At 38.7% G+C, this 16,090-nt stretch overlaps 2 protein-coding genes across 8 annotated transcripts in view; one reads left to right on the top strand and one right to left on the bottom strand.

The window, feature by feature from the left end:
* Nucleotides 1–10,693, top strand: part of RCBTB2 (RCC1 and BTB domain containing protein 2) — a 36,550-nt gene extending 25,857 nt beyond the window's left edge. For all 5 annotated transcript variants that reach the window (XM_030036337.2, XM_030036338.2, XM_030036341.2 and 2 more), the window contains 4 exons: nucleotides 312–438; nucleotides 3,452–3,588; nucleotides 4,202–4,332; nucleotides 7,703–10,693. In XM_030036337.2, coding sequence (XP_029892197.1) covers nucleotides 312–438; nucleotides 3,452–3,588; nucleotides 4,202–4,332; nucleotides 7,703–7,843 — 536 coding nt within the window. In that variant the 3' untranslated portion in view covers nucleotides 7,844–10,693. The remainder of the gene's footprint in view (nucleotides 1–311; nucleotides 439–3,451; nucleotides 3,589–4,201; nucleotides 4,333–7,702) is intronic.
* A 1,907-nt stretch (nucleotides 10,694–12,600) lies between these two features.
* Nucleotides 12,601–16,090, bottom strand: part of RB1 (RB transcriptional corepressor 1) — an 80,584-nt gene continuing 77,094 nt past the window's right edge. For all 3 annotated transcript variants that reach the window (XM_041128645.1, XM_030036336.2, XM_041128646.1), the window contains 2 exons: nucleotides 15,838–15,887; nucleotides 12,601–14,587 (listed from right to left, as the gene is read on the bottom strand). In XM_041128645.1, coding sequence (XP_040984579.1) covers nucleotides 14,514–14,587; nucleotides 15,838–15,887 — 124 coding nt within the window. In that variant the 3' untranslated portion in view covers nucleotides 12,601–14,513. The remainder of the gene's footprint in view (nucleotides 14,588–15,837; nucleotides 15,888–16,090) is intronic.

Raw genomic sequence — 16,090 nt, 5'->3', positions numbered from 1 at the left:
AGCATTAAACTTCTGAGACTGTGTTAATTTTTTTTTTTTCTGGCCTTATCTATATAAGTTAGTGGAATGGGACTTAGTTTTTTGGGTTTTTTTTATTAGGGATATTTGAAGTAGGAAACTAGTAAGGACTGAAGAAAGCTGCCATTTATTTGTTTTTCTGAGGGGTTCATACTGAACACATGGTCTGCTGGGGTTTTTTTGCTAGTGTTAAAGAGATGTTGTATTTATTAAGAGTGTTAATTGCTGACAGATACCAAGGGTGTTATCATGAGAGGTATTTGTATTACTATTAATTTCTCTTTTTATTCTAGAGCCTGATGACCATCTAACAGTAGCCCAGTCACTAAAGAAGGAATTTGACAACCCTGAAACTGCAGACCTGAAATTTCTAGTGGATGGAAAATACATTCATGTTCATAAAGTTCTTCTCAAAATCAGGTAAGGCACAAACTGTATAGTTTAATATAAACTAAACTGTATAGTGTAGTCCACTGTGCTGAGTAATTACGGCTCAAAGTTCTTGACTTATTCTTACAAACGCCGTTTTCCGACAGCCATCGGATTCACATGTTAGTCTTCACTGTTACTGTCTTTTCCTCATTTCCTTGCTGCTTGGAATTACCAGACTTTTCATCATTTCCCTCCATCTGATGTATCCTCCTTCGTGCTACCTAATTTCCCTGATTTCTAATAACCTTTTTCTGCTGAGGAAAAGGCTCACTTCTTTCTGCTGCCTTCCCAGTAGTTTGAATCAGTTTTTCTTCCTTTACATGCCTGGCTTCCTCCACTGGGATGATTTGAGGGTTTTGTGTTTATTCTTGCCTTTCTTTCCTTCCACAGGACCCTTCAGTTGTTTCAGCAACTTCTGTACATGCTCTTGAGATTATCTTTTTTTCTTCCTTTTTTGTCAGATTTCTTATCCTACTTGTTTTAAACTTTCTTATCAGTGAATTTGAATTTTAAGCTGGCTTCTGTTTTTGTTTTCGCAGCTTTTTGCAAGTAAACACCACTTTACAATGAGATTTGACATATGTAGATCTACAGAGTAATCACACTGTTATTAACATGCAGAGATTAGTTTGTTACTGCTGATGCAGTTGCTACTAGGATATTCTAGAGACACTGCTTTAGATCTTTTCTGTCTTGCTAACTGCTTCTGCTCCATCCTCTGCATTGTTACAATAGTTTTTTCTCTTTGCTATTTTCTTTCTCAAAATGCTTAGCTACCTCATCCTGCTTATCACCACTTTCGTCTTCCTACTTTTGCTCCTGAGTCCTGTTGTTAATTTTATGTAGTAATATACAAGAAATCAAAGTTCCTTCTTAATTCTTGCCTGCCCTTTTTCGGTCTTTTCTGCTCTCCTCTTACTACTCCAATTACCTGTATTACTCTTTTCTTGCCTTTGCTGATTTCATTGCTTGTACATTACACTTGTGCCTATAGTCCACCCTCTCTGTTTGGAATGCCATGTGTCCCTCATCAGATACCACTTCAAATCTTGTGTATCCCCAAAATGTTTCTGAGGTTGTTTTTCCTGATAATCAGACTATGTGTAACTTTTCCTGATTTCTTTTTTCTTACTCTACTTTTCTGACTGTGTGGCATTCTGGGAAGGAAATGTGTCTAGTTCTAAAATGGATTTAAATGTATGGCATCAAAATAATATGCAGGAATACTAAAGCATCAGGCACAGTCTGTAGAATTAATATTTTCTTTAAGCCTTATAGTCTCATGATGCAACTGGTTCAGAGGATAATGTATTTAATGTGGTATTTTTCAGCATTCAGCCTGTTCCAGAGCATTGTCACGAATGCAGTGCTGGTAAAAGTTCCTTTTCATTATCTAGTCATTTCTTTACTACTTATGAAGAGTTTTTTCCATCTTATTCTATGCCTGGTGTTGAACTAGATCATATCATTGGTGGCTATTAGCTTGCAATGGTGGTGAAATGACAGGGCAACGCGCAGCTCAGTGAGGGGCTGGCCAAGCAACGTACTACCTGCAGAAACAGATACAGATGAGTATGTGGGTGGGATTTGTCTGCACTGCATTTAGCCAGACAAAATTAGGTATCTGGTCTGTCTCTACAGAGAGAGAGAGAGGGAGAGAGGCACTCCAAAGGATAAGTCACTCCAAGGTATTTGGAGACTGAAGGATGAGTACCAACCGATTTTAATTTATTTGCTTATTTATTTTTAAGGGAACAATGTGCACCACCTTCTCTCTGACTTTTTACTTCTGTGTAGTGCCATTGGGGCAGCAGACCATTCCCAAGGTCTGTTCCACAGCTGGATGGATAGCATGGTCACCACCACTTAACATGAGGCTACGGGAAACAAAGCAGTGGGGTTTGATCTGCCTCTTTGAATGCCAGAATCTGGTACAAGATGTGGCAGAAGCTAGATAATGACTTTTTAATTCTTTATGAATTTGACTTGATGTTTGTTTATTTTATTAAAAAAACCCAAACAACTAAGAAAAAAATTCTTTAAATGACCAGTAAAATCAAATGTGACAAAGGTAAATTAAGTGATAAAATAAATAATTATTTTTCATTTGTATGTAAGTTATGCTGTCTTTACGATGTAGAATTGTCCTAGTGTCATTAAAAGGAAACCAACCTACCTTTTACATAAAGATTTTACTAAAAGAAAAGCAAATTCCGATGTGGGAGAGTTAGAAAGTAAGTAGTGTAGTATAAAATCAAGTTGTGGCTGTTACAGGAAAAGTTACCTGAGGTGGTGATGTTCATTTCCATTAGCAAAAATTTTGTAAACAATCCAGATGTTACAGGATGTTTTTTAGGGAGCAGTAAGTTACAGTGAGTTGTAAGTTACTGTGAACTGTAAGCTGCACAGTACAGCTATCAAAGGCAATGCTTTTTCCTTGTTTGTATCTTGTCTGTCACAAAAGTATTCAGACTTATAAGAAAAAGGTAATGAAAGATCTGGGTGAGAGTGTCTTCACTTTAAATATTTTAATCCTTGAGTATAATGATGAAAGCTAATGCTAAATTGTGTATGGACTCTGACACTGGAATAAATGTTATCTAAAATATTAATAAATTTCCCTCCTTGCTAGATCACGCTGGAGAAAGCAGGTTGAACTGTGAGAATTGTCTATACTTAATTGTAAACATTATCTATTACGAGCCAGGTAATAAAATTCATAGTTAATGTGTAACCTATTTAAGAAAATGACATCAAAACCACATGAACCATCCTTAAAGATATTGCAAGTAGAAGGAAAATTCTGAATTTTATTTATATATATATATATGGCTTAAAGAAATTAATGTGTTCAAACCAAGAAATCATGTAGCTAGAGTTTGTTTGTGTATTTAGTCTGTTATGACTGATTTAATCTTTTTTTTTTTTTTTGTACCAACTTGCCGCAGCTCATCTTTCAAGCTTAACTCTTTACAGTATAAGTCTCTTTCATGTTTTGTAGGTGTGAACATTTTCGTTCCATACTGAATAATGATGATGAAATTATAGAAATGAGTGAATTTTCTTATCCTGTTTACCGAGCCTTCCTGGAATACCTGTATACAGACAACATTAGGCTCCCTCCTGAAGATGCAATAGGTATTTGCCATAAATGGAAATATCTCTAGGTTACTGTTTCTGAAAAGTTTGTGTGTCATAATAGGGTGAGGAAAGCAGGGCTTGTTAATTTTAGTTTTATTAGCACTTAAATCTTGAGTTTGGTAGGTGTCAGGAAGAAGGGATGCAGTAGCAGGAAACATGCCCAGGGAGAATGAGTGGTGGGGATGCAATAAGATCAAAGGTGCAAAATGTTCAAAAAGAACTCATTGTTTCTCATATTAAGAACCCTTTTTTCCTTAAAAAGGCACTAATGCTATCCTAAAACTTTTCTGTTTGAATAGCTGTGGCGATTTTATCATGAATGAAAAGGGAGCTCTTCCCCGCATGAATTTAAGAGCATGCAAGTCACTAGTTGATGCCTAGAATGAGCTACAATACAGTGAACAAGACGACAGAACGCTTGCATAGTAATAAAAGGATCCCTTTTTGATAAGTCTTTTGAGGACCTTTAAAAATGCACACATTGTTTAGGGAAAAAAATAGATCAAGTCTTTGATTAATTCAGCCTAAACCAATAGGTTAATTGATTCATTTGGAAAAAAAATTAATATGTTTTGCACCAGGATAGTTAAAGCTGTATGAATTTTTGCAGGACTGCTAGATTTGGCAACACTGTATAGAGAAAACAGATTGAAAAAGCTTTGCCAGCAAACGATCAAACAAGGCATTTGTGAAGAGAATGCCATTGCTCTTCTTTCTGCCGCTGTCAAATATGAAGCTCAGGTAAGGAGAACTTCTCTTCAGGGAAACAGTTGTTTTTTGAGAAATGAGACTGTTTATATTAAACATGACTGCATTTAACTGATGAGGCATGATTAGTGCAATTTCCCTTTCTGGACTCCCAGATGTTTCTTTTCCCTTTTTTAGCTGTAAAAAAAAAAAAATGCAGCTACTAGTGTTTTCTTCTTGGCCTTTTGACTTGCACCTGTGAGTCAGGATTCTTAATCTGCTTCCTGCCTTGTCATCTGGCACGGCATGGCATGCAAATTTCTCACTGCTATTTACTTCTCCACCTTTGGATTTTGCATCGCCTGTTCATTTCCAGAGTTCTCCACCTGATCATTTTGTCTGCCGGTGTCTGGTACAGTCATTCTGGTATTGCCTTTTATAGGCGGTGGGAGAATTTACCTGTAAAGTCCCTCCCTGTTTACCCTTGTGCTTATATAAAAAAATGCACTTTTGCCATGTTGTTTACAATGAATCCTGCTGACATACAACAAATGACTTATTGTTATTCCTCTCCACATATCCTGTCATCTGGTCTGCCCTTGGCTCTGGAATCTTTCACTAGCACTCAACCTGTTATCAGCAGTACTGCAAGTGCTTTTTTTGTAAACAGACAAATACTTTCAAAGGTGTTTTCCTTTTCTCAACTTCTTAGTGCTATGCTGATTGTGGAAATAATGATGTGGTGGGGTTTATTATTCAAGAAGTCTGTGTATGTATTTTAGACTTAGTAACCATTGTTATAACTGAGCATCTTAGTTGAGAAGTCCTCATCTTTCTGTTCCAAGACTTCTGCTTTACAAGAATAAAATTAATATAACCAAACAGAAGATTACCTACTAGAAGAGCCAAAATATGTAGTCCAGAAGTCAGTGAGCTTTGTAAATCAAAAGAGGGGATACCATTAGATCAGTAGATAACAAGATTATCAGCTGCTGGTTACAAGGCAGTTGTAACCAATGTATCAGTAACAGAAGGCATGAACAGCTGAGGCAAAGAGGAATTGTACTTTCAATGCATTGTGGTAGTAGAAGCCCAGTATATCATGGAAGACAGTAACGGAGGACCCAATGATTTGATTCTCTTAACAGCAGAAGTTTTCATGAAAAGTTTACTCTGGAGTTTCTCCTTTTACAAGCTTTTCAACAGTTTTGAACATCTTCAAGGCAGAAATACCTTCAGTTGACCTGTGTCAGGTGAAGTAGTTAAAGAGTAGCTAAAGATACATTTAGGTGTATTGTGAAGTAGTAAAACTAGCCTGGACAAAGCACTAGAGTTTATAATGGCTGAAACACAATGCAAGAGATTGGCTAGATGACTATCCTCCTCTTCCTTCTATGATTCTATGTTTTATTCTGTATACCTAGCAAGTATTCTTTCAAAACACGTAATATTTTTAACACGATCATCAGATGATGAATTGGTTTACCTGCCCTGGGTGTAGCATGTGCCAAACTCAGGGGAGGGGATTGTTGCCCTCCTCCCTACACCCACAGCTCAGAAAGGGATATAGTAGAACTGCTTCAGAGAAGCGCAGCAAAGACTTCTTTGTCAAAGACAGGGGATAGCCTCTGTCTAAGGAACTGTGAAGTAGGCCAGGATCTTTTAGCGTACTACATTAGTACAGTGAAAATTTGTTTGAGAACCACGTGCAGTGTATCAGCACCTCAGTAGAAAACTGTCCAAAGAAGGGTTATGAAAGAGGCTTAATATTTTGGAAGTTTGAAAAGGTAGAATTAATTCAATTTTTTGTCATTAAATGTCACCACTGCAAGTGCAAGATTATAGTGCTGTGTCATCTGCCATTAACATATCAAATTAACTGAAGACTGACTTGGCTAATGTGCAAGGCTGTTAGGACTAAAAATGCCTGAAAATATTTTGTCCTATCCTCAGAAAATACAAAGAATTGATGCTACAAGTTATTTTAAAGCATATTTCCAATATACACTGTAACAAATTTTAGATTAATCATCTTCTATATAACAGAATTAAAAGCCAGTATTTCTTGAAACAGCAAAATTGGTGACCAGGATTCTATATCTATGGTCCTTTTCATAGATCAGTACCAGAATAGGCAGCTGCTGTTCATTTTGTTTAGTGTAAAAGTTTGCACATTGACTGTAAAGCAACGGAGGTTCTGGCAGTTAGCACTTCAGAGGTCTGCTGAAGCTTAAGCTGTCAGGGCCTTTGATCTTCTACATTTTTTATTTCTTCTACGGTTTTTATTTCTTCTTCTATTCTCATTCCTTTTCTTGCTTTTCCAGTACTTGATGAGAGATAAAATTTACTTCTGTGCATTGCTGCTACGTAATTTCTTTCTAAAGGGTATTTTGTGCTGCTCTGTTAAAGCTTTAGTTAAATCTTGCTGGGGCAATAGACTTGAAACATTCAATCTAAGGAAAAGGTTTCAAAGGGAAATGCACAGGTATTCTGCTAAATTTACTTCTATTAATCCCTGGCTGCAATGTTTGTGTGGTTAACATAGAATAAAACTGGCATGGATTAAGAGACCTCTTTCTTTCTACTGTAACCCTTGAAGAGTTTACAGATCATGGATTGTACTGCCAATTTATACTCGCCTTGCTGCTGGCTCCAGCTCTGCTTGCTGCAGAATGTAATTAATTTTCCTTCAACAGCAAGTTGTTGCATAGGAACCAGCTAAAGGGGACTGACCCAGTGCATGGAGAGAAGGATCGCCACTGTTGTGAGGAGTTTGAGTGGGCAATATTTGCTGTGTGAAATCGTGGTTGTATGGCTTAATGGCTTGTACCTATCCTGTGCTGAATAGCTGAACATCCTGTGACAGCAAGACAGAACCATTTTTGCTGTTTAGGAATCCCAGTTCCTAGACAGGGGGACACAATTCCTAGGTTTGCCACAAAAGACACATGTATCCTAACATCCAGTTTGTGTTCAGCAAGCATCATCAAATGTTACCTTATATTTTGCTTTTATTTTCAGCAAGACTAGGATACCTGCTGGTTTATACAGGACTCCTACTGAATTCAGTGCAGAAAAGAGAGGAGTTACTGATGCTCTAGTAGTTTTATGTGGGGAAAGTTGATGGGTTTCACTTATTTGTAACTTTTTCTAATGAGCTCAGTAAATGTGATGGAGTTCTAGAGTTGATTTAGGTGGCTATTCCTGTTTTCTTGGAGGGTTTGTTTGGGGGTTTTTTAATAGTTTGTATAAACAAATTTCATCCTATCATTTGTGATCTAATCAAACTGATCAGAAAAGGGATTGGTAATGTGAACAACCTGGTATATTCTCTGCTAATTAAATGACAGATTTGAAACAGAAAAAATAATAATTTTTCTATCACTCAGTCATTCATATTAAAAATTACCTCAATTTGTTCTAGGACTTGGAAGAATTTTGCTTCAGATTTTGCATAAACCATTTAACTGTTGTTACACAAACTCAAGGCTTTGCAGAAATGGACCACGACCTCCTGAAAAACTTCATTAGCAAAGCAAGCAGAGTGGGAGCATTCCGAAATTGAGGTCTGACTACCATCAAGCTGAAGAGCACGTCCTCTTCCCTCCTGAAAATACTTCTGCTTTGGAGAACTTACTTATCCATGGTCAGAATGTGCAAAGGTTTGGAAAGAAAGTGTCCATCAGTTTAGGAAATGTGTAGAAGTCTGCTAATATACAGGTTTTGTAAAGATGGCTACAGCACAGATGTGTGGTGAGAGTTCATTGCCAACAGTCAGAATTTAACAAGAAAAATCCAATGCAGTAACTACCCTTGCCCACTTAAAGTCAAGCAAACTAAGCTATCATTATCTTGTCTGTCTGGTTTGAGGGTTTTTTCTTGGTGTGGTTTTTTTTTTGTGGTTTTTTGTTTTTTTTTTTAAACAACCTGCATTTGGGACAGTGGCCTGTTTGCTGCTAAAACTTTCATAGTATACTTTTATCACCAAAGTTAGTATGTCATAGTCGGCTGCTTTGTGCCTGGTTTACCACCCAGTGAAGATACAAACTTGTTTTTCTGAACATGCGATGAATTAATAAATTCTTTAGGATGAGAGGCTTTCCGATTGGTAGGAGGAGGATATGTCTCACTTGGTGTTTATTTGGAGTATAAATACATAAGCCCTGAAGAGCTTCAGCTGGATGTTACAGGTTTGAGTTCCTGGCACTTAGGTCCATTGTTCTAGACAGAATGAAAAAAAAAAAATCTTCCTTTCCATTACACCCAGCACCTTCCCTGGCACCCCAGTGGGCCAGGAAGCATTCACAGTATTTGTCTGGGCATGAATTATTGTGCTGTGTGTTTTGGTACTCAGAAAACCATCTGATTGCTTGTTACCAAGAAAAAGAAAACCAAACAAAATCTCAAGGAAAGGGAAGTTCCACTTGAGGCTTGTTTATTCCTGTCTTAGTATCTATCCATAGATAGATCACCTTAAGAAAAATGGAGAAAAAGATAGTTTTGAAGTGATAAAAATGGGTCTTACCATTAAATCATGGGAGTGAAACTCACATTATTTTTCCATGTGGCAATAGTACCTCTTGTCCAAATGCACTGTTTCAGGTTCTCCTTTGGTCAGTGCTGCGAGGTGACCACACCACTTACTTACCTTACACGCCTGGTTTAGGTGAGAGGAGTTGCCCTCTGGACATGCCTCCCTCTCATCACTGACCATCGAGGGGATGGGATGGGCTGAGGTAGAGTAGATGCTTAATTTCTAACTAACTGACTTAAGTGAGGTAAGATGAAACCCCACCCAGTGTTGCACAGAGAGGTTTGCCCTGTTACAAAAGATGCTGAGCTCATGAAGCATTTAGTTTCTAACAGGCAACTCTGAATTAGCCCTGAGAAATTATTTCTCGTAAAATTTTGAGTGGGTGATGTGGCTTTAAGTGCCTTTTGTAGTATTGTACAAATGGTGAAGGCAAGAAGCTAGATTGTCAGGCTCAGTACGCTAATATCATTAGTCATGCAACCTTCCTTCAGATCCTTGCTGTGCCACAGAATCCTTCGATGGCTTTTTCTAATCCTCAAATGCGGTTTCTAAGAACCTAATTCCCTTAAATGATTGCAGCCTCATTTCCTCATTTCTAAAGTAGAAATAACTGTTCCTTGTTATACTGGAGGATCATTTCTCAAACAATCCTGTTCCTTGAGGAGGAAGAAAAGGAGAAGCACATCCTCAGAGAAGACGAGAAGCAGTGAGTAGTGTCTCTCTTCACAGCAGTCCCTGTGGGTGCAAGTGGAAGGATGAGGCATGCAGACAGTAGAATTTACTTAGGAGAAGGGCCATAAGCAAGTTATTTTGGAAAATGCTGTTTGGGGCATTTGCCTTAGACTCACTAGAACTATATCAGATCATCTACTGCTAACAAGCATGTTCTGCCACCTCAGTGATTAGTACAACTTACTTTCTCCAGCAGCATAAGTCCATACTTCAGCAGCTGTACCAGTGTTTTGTATTCAAACAGAACTGGTCAAAAACTTTACATAAGGCAGTTCAGTTTCATCAAAACCAGACCTTTCCTGGGGGGAGAAGATCAGTTTTGATAAGTTTGTGTTGAAAAGCACGTGACTGAGGCACACTGAGGCTAATGCAGACAGTAAACCAGTATCATGGTAGGGCACAACTGTACCACTCGCCTAAGCTGGCTCAAGTGCAAAACACAGTAGTTCAACAACTACCGTAGTCAAAATGGCATGCTTTCTTAGCAAGGTATTTTTGGCTTAATATAACCAATAGCGCCATTTTTTTTTCAATTTGTTTCCTTCCTGCTCATGATTTCCAACCCTACTATACACATTAAAGCCTAGTTACAATTTCAGAGTAACTGACAAAGCCTGTAATTTTGAGAAAAAGCATCTCTGGACTGAATGAGGGCGACTCTAAAGCTCCAGTGTGTCAGCGCTGGCTTTTACTCATGCAGTATGTATCATCTGACCTGGATGTGACAGTATTACATTCATAGAGGAGACATTTATTTATTTAATTTTTTAAACTTTCTTTGCATGCACTTTCCTTGGCACTCAAAGGTCAATGTTTAAAAAAACCATACTGGCTTAAGGTGGTTAAATGTGGATATGCTTGAAACCTGATCATTGGATATTTTAGAAGAAAGTAGGGATGCATTTTACCATTATGAGATGGTCTGCAAGAAACTTATGTTTGTGGATCTTGCAGGTTAAACACTTAATGAAGTATTTAAGTATGTAAATAATGTTCTGTTTTAGGACACCACAGACAAAAAGGTTATCTGTTAAGAAGTGAAAATAAAGTCAAGCATAAACTGTATCTGGGGTTTAAATAAAGAGGGATGCTCCACTTCACAGAAAGGGAATGAGGCGGGTAACTTTCTGAATCAAATGGAATGTGAAAGAAAAAGAAATTACAGGGATAGGGTTATTCAAAGGTTCTCTTAAAAGTTACTAATGCTAAGAGCCAGCATTGCACTGTCACCTGGTACCCACCCCTAGAGTTTTGTTACGACGCCTGATAACTATGTAAATTACTGGTTTTATACAATCTGAACAATTTCCATAGGCTTTCCTTGTAAAACAAAGCATTTATTTACCCCATAAAGACACGACTCATTGGCTACCACCTAATGATGTAGAAAGTTTACAGCGTGAACATAAAATTATGTTTTGATTTCTTGTTTCTTTATAAACTTGGCTGGTTTTAATAGACCATTAATAAAAATGCCATAATATTTAAAAAATATGAGTGGGATTTTTCGCTTTTACTGAAAAGAAAGAAAGTCTGATGCTTGTAAACAGAGCTGACTGTGCAGTTAGTAGTGTGGGACAAAAAGAAATATAAGAGACAGTATTTCAGAAAGATACTTTAAAGACTATTTGTGTTCTTCAGGAAATAACTGCCACCAGCTATAAGTATTTATAAACAGAATGAAAACTGAGTCTGCAAAAAAAGAGCTGGAGAATTTGCATACATGTATTTCCACCTTTCAAAGAAATTAATGCCCTAGTGACTTAGTGATTAATAAAATTGTCCTCAAAACACCAAGCATTGTTTCTGAAGCAAATGTACATTATGACCAGCTGACTTGTTACTTTTTAAAATATTTCGACTGGTACTTTGCACCAGTATCTCCAGCTGTTCCACATTTGACACAGGTAGCTTCCTGTACCCAAAAACATGCATTCACGCATTCTGTGACATGTAAGAACGAACAGCATTTGGAAACAGGGGACAGCAGCAACAGATTAACGTATAAAACTGGAAATAAAGAAAGAGGCTCATACGCCTCGAGATGGCTACACAGCCAAGCCAACAGACTGAATTCCCCACAATGTCAATGGAGAGAAAGGGGCCTCTCTGAGATGCCATTCCCCTGCCCTCATTTCCCACGTACAGCTTCGGCAGAGACACGTTTTCTCCGCAGATGTACATTTTCTCCACTGTGCTTAGGAGAGTTTGAGCAGCAGTGCAATCCTTACCCTTAGGCACCTGAAACACCCGTCCCATTTTCTGTCCAACTCTCCTGGCTCCGAATTCTAATTTTCTGTTGTTTTCCTGAAACAGTTTCAATATCCTAGCCCCTTTTGAACGCAACAAGGTCTCGCTGTAAGAAAAGTACTCTCAAACACAGTAAAATTTCCAAATCTGATAAAAAGCCATTCAGTTTCAATACGCGTTGATTTGCATACGTATCTACTTAAAAATAGGACTCTGAAAATGTGTTTTCAGAGGGTGCAAGGACTGGCAAGTAAGTCAGCCAGTGCACTTTGTGCCCCAAGCCTTGTCACGAATGCCGATGCTATAAATAGCCCTGCAAGATCAGGAGAGTCGCGACTCGCGGGCACCGACGGACTCCAGCGACGCAGCGACGGGCGGCCTGCGAGGCTGACCTGCCACCAGACACACACCCGGCCCCGGAAGCCACGGCGGCTTTTCCTGGAGTTTGGACATCCCGGGCTGTTTTCAGCAGCTCCGAACGCGAAAGAACTGATGATGGGAACGCTTCTAAATGCAGACACCCAAACCTCTGAAGGACTGCCTCGCGCGCCTCTGGAAGCCTGGTCCCCAACGGTGACCCTGGAACAGAAGTTCTGGCGAGAACAACGTTTCCCAAAACTCCTGAAGGTAACTCCAAGCCCGACAGCACGAATCTTGGGACCTCTGCACAAAGAGGGAACCGCTGGAGATGGAGCGACCTCTGCTTGTACCGGCTGCAGAATCACGGTGGAAGCGTGATACAGCAGGACGTCGTTACCCTATGAAGTCACCTTCTCATCTAATAAAAGGAAATTACTAACCGGGAATCTTTTAAAAGCTATTTTATTTACCTTGAAAGGAAAGAAACTGATTAGTTGTATAAAATACTATCATACATTTGATGTAAAGCCTTCAGTCTTTGAACAAAAAAAAAAAAAAATACACTGTCACAGTAAGGAAATAATAAATCCGCTTAGGCACTGGGCTCTGTACTGTCACCCCTCCAGCCAAAGGATCATGGAAGAACTTCAACAGCTGTAACAGAGCTTACAGTCAGTGCACCCCAATGTTAACATATATTCTGTCTGTAAAACTCTGCAAACAGTGAGAAAATAAACATAAGGTACTCCAGCACTTCTGTACCTTTTTCAGGAGGAAAGCTGAAGCCATATTGTGACTAAAAAAATAACTGCATTTTATTTTAAAATTCCTTGACAAATCAGTGTGCTGTTCGTAGAATTTTCAGTAGCTGTAGGATTAGCTTCCGTTCGACACAAGGACTGATCATTAAAATGTACTACTGTAAGTATTCTAGGATCAGCTAAACGATTTCTAAATAAGCTATCCAGAGAAGATGTGGTTTTCTAATGTTTGTGTAAGGACAGCATGCTTTTCTACTGTAGCTGTTTTAATTCAAGTAGCTGCAAAAGCTAAATTTCATAAAAATGGGTCACTTAAATGAAGTCCTGCTTTAATTTACTTACGTTTTAATCCACTGGAAGTAAAACATGTGCTTTCCTTAAGTGGCTATTTTGCAAACCCTTTATCATTGCAAGATAAAAATCTAGTATCTGAATCAGTAACTTACAAAGACAGAAGCTGAAAAAAGTTCGGTTTTTTTTTTTTTTTTTTGCTAGTTGTGACAGTTTGCAAGTTGCCTATTAAACTCTGCCTTTTCAGCAAAATAAGGCAGACTGATTTTCCCAGCGTGGGCTGGTCAAGTTCAGCTTTTGTGCAGACGCTGCGTAAGGCCAATGGGAGACGCCCTGTGCTTTTAGAGACCAGGCCACTCGTACCTGGAACCCAACCGGAGAGACTCGGCTTTCAGCCATAGGAAACAGGTTTGGGGCCTGTTTCTTAAGCTGTTTGGCTTGGCTACAGTTAGGGGAAAATTTGAAGAAATCAAGAAAATTCTACGTCATTAGAATTTCAAAATCTTATGTGTACCAGGTGGGATTTAGGTTTGGGGTTCTTTTTTCTTTTAAATAATTGAGGTTTTTCCAAGATAAGAAAGTGCACATCAAGTACTCTGCATATGGGAAGAAGCTTCGGCTTCTGGGAGGATTCTCTGTGGGATTCACGTTCCATGAAATTCAAACTGATGGACAGCGTAAGTGCCCTCTGAAACTGCAGGGGGGCGAGAGCTGGGGAAGGAGAACTATACAACGCTAAGTATTGGTTTCAGTAGTACGGCTACATAACGAGTTCCCTTTGAATTCGGGTTGTACTTCTCATGTACTGACTCTGCAAGGTCTACGACTGCTCTGCAGTTTAAGTTAATGGGAATCTGATGCGCTAATTATATACAGAGACAAATCTTTGCAGTATCTGGCCCCTTATTTTCAAAATTTGCAAGTAAAGAAAATCTAAAAATGAAATCTAAGAAACAAAATTAGTGCATTTCAAATCATTCTAGCTAACGTTTTGTCTTTAGACAGAAAAAAATCAGTCCAAGTAGACTGAATTGGCTTAAATCAGTAACATTGCAATAGGAAACCAAGACACCTTCCAAGTCTGTTTTTAAAATCCTCAAAAAAATATATAAATTAAATTCAGTGGCTTACATTGTATATATGCTACATCATAAGGCAAAGTATCATGAAAAACATTAAAAATTTAAAAAGTCCAAATGTTTTCAACTAGCAGTTCTGAATAAAAAGCAACTAAAAAAGCAACTCAATTAATGAACAAAAACAATCTAAGAGGGCCTGCAGTGCAGCCCCTGGTCCTGAGAAGAATCTCACTTTTCTTCACTGGCTGAGGTATCATTTCCATCATTCAGCTTCTGCTTTTGCATTCTTGTTCGAGTAGATGCTAAAAAAAACCAACCAAACAAAAAAAGAAATTAAATACTTGCTTCAGACGTGATTCATTCTTGTAAAAACTGGTAACGACACAAGGAATTGAATTACACTAAATAAAACAAATCCCACATTTTAAAAGTAATTCTGAGTTGCTTCAGCAATTCCTGCTCAATCTCACACATCTTACATTCCATTCACTGAAGTTCTCCTTGCTTCTGTACCCTCACTTCGTCTGTTTTCATCTTGACGGCGGGCAGATGGACTGTATCACGTAGGGGTCTCGTCTTCTTGCCAGGCAGATGCTACGGGCCGAGCCGTCCGCACGTCCCGCAGCCAGCCTGCCCAGAAAACGCCTTTTCCCCGCCGTGACACACGCTGACACAACTGGACGCGAGACAGAACGTCTCCTCTTAACCTCTGCCACAAGGAAACACTCAAACCTTTCCCCTACCCTAAAATGATAGACGAGAGGTGCCTGGATCCGTACTCGTACCTATCCTGATGAGCAAACACTTGCTAGGTAAGAATTTTTAACGGGCAAATCTGCTCAGCTGCGGAGCTCAGACTCCACCGGAGAGTGAGAACGCCCGGTCAGGCCAAGCGTGCTCCTTCTCGGGAGTGGAAAATACAGCTCGGATGTGGGGATGTGGCCGTTTCACTTTTCCCGAGCTAGATTTGAGTTTCATTTGAAAAACAGAAAAGCGATGCCATTAAGTCTGAAAGAAATGCTGACCCACCAGTCTCGGGCATTTTAGTATAAAAGACAGCAAAGCAACATACAAAATTACATACAATTTTCCTGTGTACATAATTTTCCTTTACTATACTGCAATCACCTAAAAAGGTGTTCTAGTCAACGAAACGCTGCTGCAATTACTACTGATCTCTACCCACAAGCTCTCAGCTAAGGGTTTGTCATTACAACAAATGGGAAAGCCTTGGCAAGCATTTAATTCCGTTTCAAGAATTCTAGTGTTTAGGAAAAATGTGTCATGCTCATTTTCTTATTCACATGTAATATAGCATCTCCTATGCTGCTGTGCCATTTAACATCCTCAAAAAGGCTTTTGAGGATTTCCATTTTATAATCTGCACTTTCAAGATTAAATGGAGCAAGTACAAAAAACTGAGCAAGTACAAAAAACTGAACAAGTTACCAAAATTACATCAGTGTTGAGCAATGTTTTTATCTGAGTGGGCACAAACTGTTTTATCCAAGGCACTCACTGCTGGGCAGTTAATGGAAAAAATAATACTCACTCATTTCTGCAAGCTTTTGTTGGAACTTCGACTCCTGGGGTAGGTGTTTGCTGCAGACAGAAAACATATGGTTAAGTGCAAGTTAAAAAAAAAAAACAACTTTTTATCCTCATAACCTAACTTTAAATCAAGGTTCATTCACTTCAGTGCTATCACCTTCTCTTACAAAGATGCTAACTCTTCTTTTGTCCACACTAAACTCAAGAGTTGCTTGATTTCTCATACGCCTAAAAACCTGGGTTTTGTTTTTTAA

Source organism: Aquila chrysaetos, chromosome 14, assembly GCF_900496995.4.
Source record: "Aquila chrysaetos chrysaetos chromosome 14, bAquChr1.4, whole genome shotgun sequence".
NCBI lineage: Eukaryota > Metazoa > Chordata > Aves > Accipitriformes > Accipitridae > Aquila > Aquila chrysaetos.
Note: the sequence above shows the minus strand (reverse complement) of the source record. Positions and strands in the feature narration are given on the sequence as shown.